The 10,137-nt window shown below is 29.6% G+C and overlaps 5 protein-coding genes across 8 annotated transcripts; 3 read left to right on the forward strand and 2 right to left on the reverse strand.

Annotated features, from left to right (window-relative positions):
* The first annotated feature begins 228 nt into the window (after positions 1 to 228).
* On the forward strand, positions 229 to 3,328 carry LOC126871988 (uncharacterized). The gene is made up of 5 exons (XM_050631413.1): positions 229 to 288; positions 1,336 to 1,758; positions 1,947 to 2,454; positions 2,590 to 3,003; positions 3,084 to 3,328. Exons 1-5 carry the CDS (start codon positions 229 to 231, stop codon positions 3,326 to 3,328), a joined length of 1,650 nt encoding a protein of 549 aa, XP_050487370.1.
* A 15-nt stretch (positions 3,329 to 3,343) lies between these two features.
* LOC126871679 (ADP-ribosylation factor-like protein 2) lies at positions 3,344 to 4,390 on the reverse strand. Its single transcript, XM_050630743.1, has 2 exons — positions 4,206 to 4,390; positions 3,344 to 3,986 (listed from the first exon to the last, which is right to left on the reverse strand). Exons 1-2 carry the CDS (start codon positions 4,268 to 4,270, stop codon positions 3,497 to 3,499), a joined length of 555 nt encoding a protein of 184 aa, XP_050486700.1. The 5' UTR covers positions 4,271 to 4,390; the 3' UTR covers positions 3,344 to 3,496.
* Positions 4,391 to 4,487: 97 nt separating this feature from the next.
* LOC126871675 (HSPB1-associated protein 1) lies at positions 4,488 to 6,041 on the reverse strand. Of its 4 annotated transcripts, none has more exons than XM_050630733.1 (5): positions 5,895 to 6,041; positions 5,608 to 5,699; positions 5,413 to 5,529; positions 4,969 to 5,335; positions 4,488 to 4,883 (listed from the first exon to the last, which is right to left on the reverse strand). In XM_050630733.1, exons 1-5 carry the CDS (start codon positions 5,901 to 5,903, stop codon positions 4,548 to 4,550), a joined length of 921 nt encoding a protein of 306 aa, XP_050486690.1. In that variant the 5' UTR covers positions 5,904 to 6,041; the 3' UTR covers positions 4,488 to 4,547. The 4 variants fall into 4 exon arrangements, with proteins under 4 accessions (XP_050486690.1, XP_050486688.1, XP_050486689.1 ...); XM_050630731.1 differs by having other exon boundaries at positions 5,791 to 6,002; XM_050630732.1 differs by having other exon boundaries at positions 5,413 to 5,699.
* On the forward strand, positions 6,042 to 7,369 carry LOC126871677 (39S ribosomal protein L9, mitochondrial). The gene is made up of 2 exons (XM_050630735.1): positions 6,042 to 6,500; positions 6,583 to 7,369. Exons 1-2 carry the CDS (start codon positions 6,375 to 6,377, stop codon positions 7,303 to 7,305), a joined length of 849 nt encoding a protein of 282 aa, XP_050486692.1. The 5' UTR covers positions 6,042 to 6,374; the 3' UTR covers positions 7,306 to 7,369.
* Positions 7,370 to 7,449: 80 nt separating this feature from the next.
* On the forward strand, positions 7,450 to 9,733 carry LOC126871673 (uncharacterized). Its single transcript, XM_050630727.1, has 7 exons — positions 7,450 to 7,560; positions 7,676 to 7,806; positions 7,939 to 8,071; positions 8,146 to 8,653; positions 8,750 to 8,950; positions 9,015 to 9,253; positions 9,333 to 9,733. The coding sequence occupies exons 2-7, from the start codon at positions 7,751 to 7,753 to the stop codon at positions 9,540 to 9,542; spliced, it is 1,347 nt and encodes a 448-aa protein (XP_050486684.1). The 5' UTR covers positions 7,450 to 7,560; positions 7,676 to 7,750; the 3' UTR covers positions 9,543 to 9,733.
* The last annotated feature ends 404 nt before the right edge of the window (positions 9,734 to 10,137 follow it).

Genomic DNA, 10,137 nt, shown 5'->3' on the forward strand with positions numbered 1-10,137 from the left:
CAAACATGGTCGTCGGATCCGGATCTCGTTGCTGGCAAACCGGCCACGGATTTCAATAGATCGTTTCATTGAGGATAATACAGTGTTCATTATCATCGAAAGCGCGTCTGAGATTAACAAAGGGCCCCGTGTAGGCAATTTCGTGAGACGCCGAGACGAGGATCGGTGACCATCGTGGCGATCTTGACCACGGTACACGAGCCGCGTATACAACCGCGTGACTGCTGAATGAACGATCTGCCAAAATTACAATACAATGGCCCAGAAGAACCACTTGACGAATACCCAGTAAATGAGTCAGTCTGGTTGCTTAGTCGAATAAGGCTCGTGTGAACCACCAAGTCCAAGAGCGCCGTCACTGTGTAAATGGGATACCTTGAGAAAGCGCAAGAATCAAGGTTACAGATCGACTCTGTAATACCATCGGGAGAAATATGACGCGTTTTAACACCTATGAATGCCGTTTACGGTTCAAGACAGTTAACGTAAACGCTCCGCGAGCGAATATCTGACACCTGATGCGAGAAATCCCACCTGATCAAGGAGAATAAATGTCGTCACGGATTAGACGTAAATAAATAAATAAATAAAATATGGATAAAAATGTAATATAGATAAAACATAAATAAATAAATAAAACTGTGGTGAATCATTTTATCTGATCTGCATCCTCTTGCACAGTTGAACTAATATTAGTTTATTTCGAAATTTTACAGGCCATAAATTACTAGTTAGTACTGATAAATTCTTTTGCGTAACAAGTAATCTGTTTAATGAAAGGATTCGATTTTATTGTCTACGCGTGATAACTTCACGTTATCAAAATTTGAAGTTAGTCTCTTATCAATCTATCAGTAAAATAAACCAAAAAGAAGTCGAATTAAAAGGTTCAACTGAAACAAGACAAAGGAAATGGAACCTCTCAAAGCGTTTCCAGTAATTCTACATGTTTCTTACCATCTTCGAATTCCATTTGCCAAGAGAAACTTACGTTTCAGGAAAATATAAATTTCGAAAATGTTACCGGAATATCGAATTATTATTTGGACTATTACGGGAACGAATGGGAATTTCTGGACGATGAAGAGAAAGAGGAAATGGAGGAGGAAGAAGAAGAGGAAGAGAAAGAACTAGAAGAGAGAGACATTTCTGTAGACTTGTTGACACAATTTCGGGAGACCACGATCGAAAAGAAAGCAGCCGAGATCCAACTGGAAAAAGGGAAACTACGAGAAATGGTTGCTGTAATTCCATTTTGGTAATCGTAACGCGACAAAAAAAAGATCATTCTCATACACAAAAAAAATATAAGGAATATTGGTGTTGAATATGTAGATAAAAAGGGAGAGAGGTCTGTCAGAAGAAACTCTGATCACTCCGGAAAGCGGGGAATCCATTGTTTCTGCCGAATCGTCCGCAGAAAGTTCAATCCATCCTTGCCTCAAAGATATAGACATCAGCGATTCCCAACTGAAATTGCAAAATCTGTACACGGTGTTTCCGATTCCTGACGATCCTGGCTTGGTACCCGAGTTCTGGACTATTCACGAACGTAAAATCGAGTCTTATCCAGATGATGGCGTGCTGAAATTTTTCGACTTGGTAAAAGCATCTCGCATCAGACCTATACAGGCCTTGGAAGATATGTTACTATCTGAGAAAATCAATTTGCAATATTACGGAATCGATTGCCGCGCCGTTCGACCTCTTTGCAAAGCCTTGATGAAAAATCCTTTCGTTCATACAGTCAATCTTACAGTAAGATAAATATCCGTAACCTTCGACATAGATTAACAAATATCAGTTAATAACGTTAATATGATTAAAAGCAATTTCTTAATTATTAGAATTATTTCGATCGACAAATGTTTTTAACGAAAATTAATTAGAATTGGGAAAAAGGAAAAAGAATGTTAATATTTTTGCCCGAAATAATTGTCTCGTAGGGTAATTGGTTATCAGAGGATGCCTGTTATCATCTGAATGAATTGCTACTGAAAAACAACATGATACACACGTTGGTATTATCAGGATGCAAAATTGGTCCAAAAGGTGCCGCGAAATTTCACGATGGAATTTCGGAGAATGTGACACTGAAGACATTAGATCTCTCGGATTGTAATATTCGTAAAGAAGGTTTGGACTATATTACACAGGCAATGTGCAATAACGAAACCATCGAAACTCTTTTAATCAACGACAATAATTTCGATGAATCTTGCTCGGAGGCTTTGCAAAGATTGCTCTCCTGTTCACAGACAATACAGCATTTAGAATTGTCATGGAATTCTTTGTACACCGTGGAAACTTGGAAGAAACTGATCAAAGGATTCGATAACAATGAAATTTTAATCAATCTTGATTTATCTTGGAACGCTTTAGGGAAAGAATGTGTTCCATATCTTCGTCGATTATTAATGCGTTCTTCGCCATTGAAAAAGTTACATCTGAATGGTAATGTAGAAATCATAAAGACTTTTCTTTTAATATAGAAATTTCTTAATCCTTTACTAGATTAGAACAGTGAATCTCGATATTCAGAAACCAATTTAATGTCTAATATCAATATTATATTTCAACTACGTTCAGGAAATCGATTTTATGATGAAGATATAGAGATCATAGCGAAAGGATTATCGAGGAATAAAGAACTCGAGGAATTATACTTAGGTAACAACCCTATAAAAGCTGAAGGTGCACTTAATCTCATTAAAGCAGTTACGCCCGAAAAATCGCCCGAAAGTTCACTACGTATTCTGGATCTTACGAATATTTGGGCGAACAAAAACATATTACCGGAGCTTCAAACAATTCGAAATAATAGACCATGGCTCGATATTAAGTTAGGAGGGATACTTAGTAATTACAAAGTCGAGGGTCCAGATGTACAAGCAATATTTTTGAGAAGAGCCAACTATGAGGCTATGAAACCAAAGAAGAAACGACATCGCAGGAATTTTGGTCACTTTGTATTATCACTTTCTGATGATCCCATCTCAAGAGGTATAGGAAAGTAAAAATACTTTGCTTTTTAGTTTACATAGCAAATAGTTGCTTCTATTGAAATAAAATTAATGTTACAGGGAAATTTGTAGAACTGATCGAAAAATTCCAACTGAAGTTATCTCAATCTTTGGTAAATGAACTAATACATGCATTTGCTGGTGCAAGGCATACCGTCGATCAAGGATTATTAAAATCTGTTTACATGAAACATTTTCCAAACACAAAACTTCCACTGGAAAAACCTATTAAAAAAAGAAAAATCAAAGGCGCAAATATGAAAAAAGAGGAAAAGACAAAAACTAAAAACAAATATGGACTATGAAAATGAATATTACAGTTTATTACAATACTCTACTTTATTAATTTAAATAAAATATAATTATATTACATTTATGCTTTTTAACAAATAGGAAATAAGTGTAATACAAAAAATTACAAATAATTGTAATAGTAGCGATATAGATTTTAAAATCTGATACATTTCTTAATATCAATCTATGTAAAATATCCTAGCAGAAATATCATCAACAATCCAATTTATTCCTTCCACAAGATTTTCTGCTGTAACTGCTGAACATTTGTATATTTGCCAATGATGGGTTTTAATATTAGGTAATTCCAAAATTTCTGCAATATCAAATGCAGACAGTGCTCCAGGCAAATCTTGTTTATTCGCAAGTATTAATAAACTTGCACCTTCTAATCTCTCCTCTTGTAAAAGTTTATATAATTCTGTCTTACAATCCTCCAATCTTCTTCTATCTGCACTGTCAATTACCCACACAAGACCATCTGTAGACTCAAAATAATTTCTCCAATAAGACCGTAATGACTTTTGTCCACCCACATCCCATATATTTAATTTGTATCCACGATGTTCCAAAGTTTTAATATTAAAACCAAGAGTTGGTGATATTGTATCAATTGGTTCTCCATTAAGTCTCTTTAAAACTGTTGTTTTACCAGCATTATCTAAACCTCTGTAAATATATAAAGAAAGTGTACGACAAAGGTGTACAAAGACAAAGATTTAAAATATATATGAAAAACTACAATCATTAGAATATAAGAAGAAAGAAACAGAAATATACAATAAATTATTTAACATAATTGTATAATCTTGTTTAAAAAGTGGATAATGTCAACGTAAATAATATCATAACCTAAAAATATTGAAACAAAAAAGCAAAAATACGTACAGCATTAAAATACGCATTTCTTTCTCCTTTTGCTTCAGTTTTTTAAGCACTGTTAACAATCCCATTATTAATTACATTAGAAATATCACTGGTCGTTATTTTATAAACATAATATGTACCCAGAAAATATAAAGCTACTCAACGTGACAACTTTAACCTCTATCGAAAGCAACAAAGTCAAATCCAATACCGAATGTATCTGTTAAATATAAAATGTGGTCGATAACATACAATATATTCATTTATATATTTAACATTAATAGTAAATTAACTACTAACAAATAATTTACTCAAATATATCAAATAATTTATTAAAATATATATTATAAATTATACAACATATTATGATAAAAGTAATTCTGAAACTTTATTAACAACATCAGGATGACAAAGTGCATTAACAACTTTTTCAGTCAAATCTTGAGAAGCATAAGTATTTTGGATATCAATATGTGGTTTAGAATCTTCTTTCACTGATTCAATATAGACTTCAGGGAATCTCTCCCTCTTCATTCTCAGAAATTCTTTTAGTTCTGTATGACTAAGTTCACGAAGCAGTTTTACATAAATTGGATATTCTGTTACTAAATCCTTAGCAGTCCATATATTACGTTTTATCTTTTCAGAAGATGATTCTACATTTGTCATAGTTTTACATTCCCCAATAGCAATGTTGAGCTGTTAAATAATTTGATTTTAATCTTAAATATTTATAATTAATATCAATATAAACTACAGATATGTAACGTTCATTATACATTACCAAATCTATACATTCAGTGTCATTAGGTACATTATTAACATCTTTCCCAATTCTGGTCACTATTAATTTAACAATAGCTTCTTTCACTCTTGATATATTATCTGTTATTATGGGTAGCCATATATTGACACTAACAGTTAATTCCAGTGACTCAACATAGTGCCACCAACCAGGAGGAACAAATAATACATCTCCTGGTTCTAATGTTACTAATCTTGCTGTGTCTTGTATCTTTAATATATTAATTTCATCTTCTTTAGTAGGACAGAAAAAGTTGTATTTACTATATATTGTAGATTCTTCATAAGGAATTCTTGTTGGCTGGAGAAAATTACTTGAACTTGGAGGAAACAGTAACCATTGTTTGCTAAAAAATAATTTGAACACAAACAGTCTTACTTTTATATTAAAATTTTTGTTTTTATTTTCATATATATAACTGACCTTCCATGAATTTGAGCAACTAAATTACAACCATAAGAATCCTGATGGCAATTTGTATGAGCTCCTTTGCTTCCAATCCAAAGAGTAGAATCATCACCAGTTTTATCAATATCAAACCTTTTCCAATTTATTGAATTTATTATTTCTGGTTTATCTTTAAACCACTCTTGCATATACTTATAATCAAAGTAATACCATTGTCCATGATCTTTGTGGAGGTTCATATTTTGAATAAAGTATGATAGTGTGATTGAAACTGTTGAACAATTTATTTCCCATTGTGGAGTCTGAAATATGTAAAATAGTTTTTAAAGCTTGTCACAAAAATGTCCAAACATAAATAAAAGAAAAAGATTAATTAAAATAATAATAATTTACCATAGATCTAGCATTATAACCAAGTCGAAACGGTAATTTAATATCGCCGAATTTTTCAGCGAGTTCAGATAAATTCCATTCTAATAATTTCCAACAATATTCACCTTTTTCATTTTGTAACATATGTTGAAATACTACTGGCTCTTGCATTTCCATAATAGCTTGATATAAAATCTTATCCGATGGTGACTTTAATTTATCCATATTTGATAATTATTTATAATTTATTCTTTTTTAAATATAAAATTTGATCACGTTAGAAACTGTTCCATTTTAAAACTTAAATTGAACTTTATTTTTTAAGTTGTTAAAAATATCCTATATCTATGTTTTTATCCAAGTTTTTATAAATAAGGATACATTTTATTAATAAAATCAAAAGAGCTCTTGTAGATAATAAATTTGAAGTTGTTTACAAAAGTTAAAGCTGGTTAGCTTCAATGATTACAGGTTATGTGCACGTACAATAATGCGTTGTTAACTACTCAAATTCCAATTCGTGGTCAGTTATCAAGGAATTATTTCATGGCGTATTCTAACCTAACAGAAACGTCACGGTAGTTTAAAATTGAATATCAACTTTTATGGCATGCTTTTTAGTTGTACCTAACAAACAAGTAAATATGTTAAAGTATACGCAACTGTGCTTGAATTATTTAAAATCAACATTTCTTTCTCGTCAGAATAATATATTGGTGCAACAAAACCGGGTAATATTTTATTATCTATTTTGCAGAAAATTAATACAAGACTAAGCGTTTAAAGGTGAACAATTATTGCTTTCTATTTTAGAACACATATATCTTAAAAAGAAAACATTCAGTACCGCTTCATAAAAAATATGAGAGACAACCACGGTTAACACATAAACATTTCATTTATGAATTCATAGAGCATTCATCTCAAAGGAAACAAAAAAAGATTGATTTAATTTTGTTAGAGAGTATAAAAAACATTGGTGAAAAAGGTCAGAAGGTATCAGTATCTTCTCAAAAAGCTTATGAAAGTCTGATATTACCAAAATTGGCTGTATATGCAACTCCTGAAAATCTTAAAAAATATATAATCGAAGATGTAGATGTCCAGAGAAGATTATCTAAATATAGCTCTCAATTTGTAGAAAAAACAATAAGCACATTATCTCAATGTTATTTACCAGTAACAATGTCCATGGACAATCCATGGACTATAGAAAAATGGCATGTGAAAGTAGCTTTTCGTAATGAAGGATACATTGTACCTGAATACGCTATAACTCTTCCAGAGAAGACTATATCTGGACCTGATTTATCCATTGAAAATAAAGAATTTTATGTTATTGTCAAAATTAATAATATTGAGGAAGTTAAAGTCAGATGTAAAGTACATCATTATACTTCTAACTCAGAAAAAAAGATTGAATATAATGTACCATATTACTTACTACCAAGCATAGCAATTTTCCCAGAAGATCAATCAATATTGAATTCCCTCCCAAAACATCCCTTGGCTGATAAAGAAAGTGTAAAAAAATAAAAAGTAAATAATAATTGTATTATAAATATTGTAATAAATAAAATATTTCGTTCGAAAAAATTAATTTGTTACATCTATATTTTATTAATATGTGAAATACAATTAAAATTAAATAATTTCATTGTACATATATATGTGTAGATACGCGTATATTTTAAGTCTTACGAATTTGAATTAAAAATTAAATGATTTTTTTCCGATGATAATTATTTTGCTCACAATACATACATGTATATTTATATCTTCCTTATTGATGTAATTCTCCTTTTTATCATACATTTCTATTTATGAAATATATATATATGTATATGCAATCAATAATTAATTTATGTAGTATTGAGTGTTAATTTGCTCTTCATTTATCTTTTAGTTAACCTGACTTCTTACTAATTCCATTATTATGAATGAAACATATCATTTTAATTTATTATATTGATATTTAGAAATGGAAGAAAGATATTTTGGATGGGATGAAATTTCTGATGGATTACTTTTATTAAGGTAATAAAGTTTTTAGAAATTCAAATACCTCATATTTTTGTATAAATTACACCCCAAAAGATAATTTATTCATAAATAAAATACAACAAATAACTATTTTACTTATTATCTTTTTCTATATTTAAATATTAGTACACAAAAGACTGAGGATGAGCATACCAAAAAGACTAAACTACAATCTGATCCTAATCATGTATCAAAGGTATATTGTCCGCACTCATACTTGATTTTAAATTTCCATGAAACCTTAAGTCAACGTGATAAGGTAAATAATAAAAAGAAAAGGAATTTAATTACAATATCTGTAATTTCTTTATTTCAAAAATATATCGTTTTTAGCTCAGATTTAGGAAATATTATTTAAGGAAGGTAGCTCCAAATGAACCAAATGTTATTATTTTACAAGATATAAAGGATCTTGTAATGTATTTATTAATCAGTCACATAAGTCCTCAATTTGTGAATTTCTTCTATTTATCAATTGTGGATCGCTTTTTGAGAGCTGCAATACTTTATTTCCAATATTATGTGATAACATGGGAAGAATTAATGAAAGAACGTACAGCTACTATGAAAAAAGCACCAAATCCTTTGGCTCAGGGCTATAGATATAGATATGCAGAAGAAATGCAAATTCTTCGATGTGTCTTAGGTAGAGAATATGCTGATTTAATAGTAGGTTGTCATGATGTTATACAATATCATCATATGACTGGTGGAAAAAAAGGAGCTCCATCTGTGACACAATCTCAAGGAGAAAAGGATTTACGAATATTTGAGGTATTAATCTGTATGACACATCGTATTGTCTGGATAGCTTTAGAACGCAAGTATTTCAGTTTGATTGGTGAGTGAAAACTATAATAAAATAGAAAACATAAACTATCTATACAATAATAAATATATAATTATATTCAAACAAAAAATAGGATATTTGTTGTAGAAATGGAATTGCACAGATTATTTAGAACTGAAACATATAATATAGCAGAAAGACGAAGTCATATCATTCAAGATATGTTACCTAATGATATCCAAGTATTACAAGGTCACAAAATACAAGTAAAAAGAAAATTATTAAGAAATTCACCCTTAATACAAGGATTGATATACTCAGATTCTGACTATCGTCTTCTATCTTTAGGTATATTACATACTTTTATATATTTCATTATAAAAGAAACAAAATAATGCATTATGGTTTACAGGAATAGAGGACAATTCAAATGACGAACGCATTCTTTATTTGAAATATGCACTTGTTGCTAAAGAAGATAAATTACACGAACTGGGAATAAAAGTAGGAATTTTAGGAGAAAATAGAACTAATTATGATATCTTACTAATGCCTCTAGAAGAAAAAAACGAAGAACAAGACAGAACTCAATTATCTGATAGAAGAAAACATGAAAAAAGAAAAAGTATTAAGGATACAATGCAAGATACAGTGAGTTTTTAAAAATGTTCTGAATATATGCATTTGTTATGAAACATTAATGTCATATTTTTTACATTTAATATCATAGCAAATATCTATAAAAGTACAAAGACTTCCGTCTTTTCAAACCAAACCCGACCTAACACAAGACTTTTCAACGAGAACAATTAATATTTCACCAAAAGGCTACAAAAGTGCGCGTCAAAAAGCAAGGAAAAAGTGGCTGATTAGAGAAATTAAACGGCAAGGATATAAAGAAACGGATACATACTCAATAGCAACAACGATAGATCAATAATTTTTTTGAAAATAAATTAGGAATTATAAGCATATTTGTGTCATAATATAAATTATCGTAATTTCAATAACATTCTGTTTTAATTGAAAATTTATAAACTTCTTCTATGCTATTATGTGAGCAAATATAAATGTTACAAATTCTTAGTTTATGTTAGTTATATTTTTAAATAAATAAAATTTTGAAATTTGTATTATTTGAATTAAACATATGATATATATAATATATACAAATACAAATTAAAAGATATACAAATATATACAAATATATCGTTATAACACAACAAATAATAACAAATAACAAATTTTTGTTGAGTATGTTTGTTGAACTAAAGTAAAATAAATAGAACACAAATCAATGTTGATTACTATTTCAAGACTGTTTTATTTTTCGTGTAATTACTTAAAGTTATTATGAATTAGTAACAATTAAATATTTGAAAATATGTGTCTATATTTGGTTTCCTAAAAAATTTACTTCATGCAATAATTTAATTGCTTTACATTTAATATTATTCTGTAAGATTGAGTAATAATGAATAAAGAAATACAAAGTATTTATATTTTTAATTATATAAAAAGAAAATTGTTGATAA

The sequence above is a fragment of the Bombus huntii genome, chromosome 12 (genome assembly GCF_024542735.1).
Source record: "Bombus huntii isolate Logan2020A chromosome 12, iyBomHunt1.1, whole genome shotgun sequence".
Classification (NCBI taxonomy): Eukaryota; Metazoa; Arthropoda; class Insecta; order Hymenoptera; family Apidae; genus Bombus; species Bombus huntii.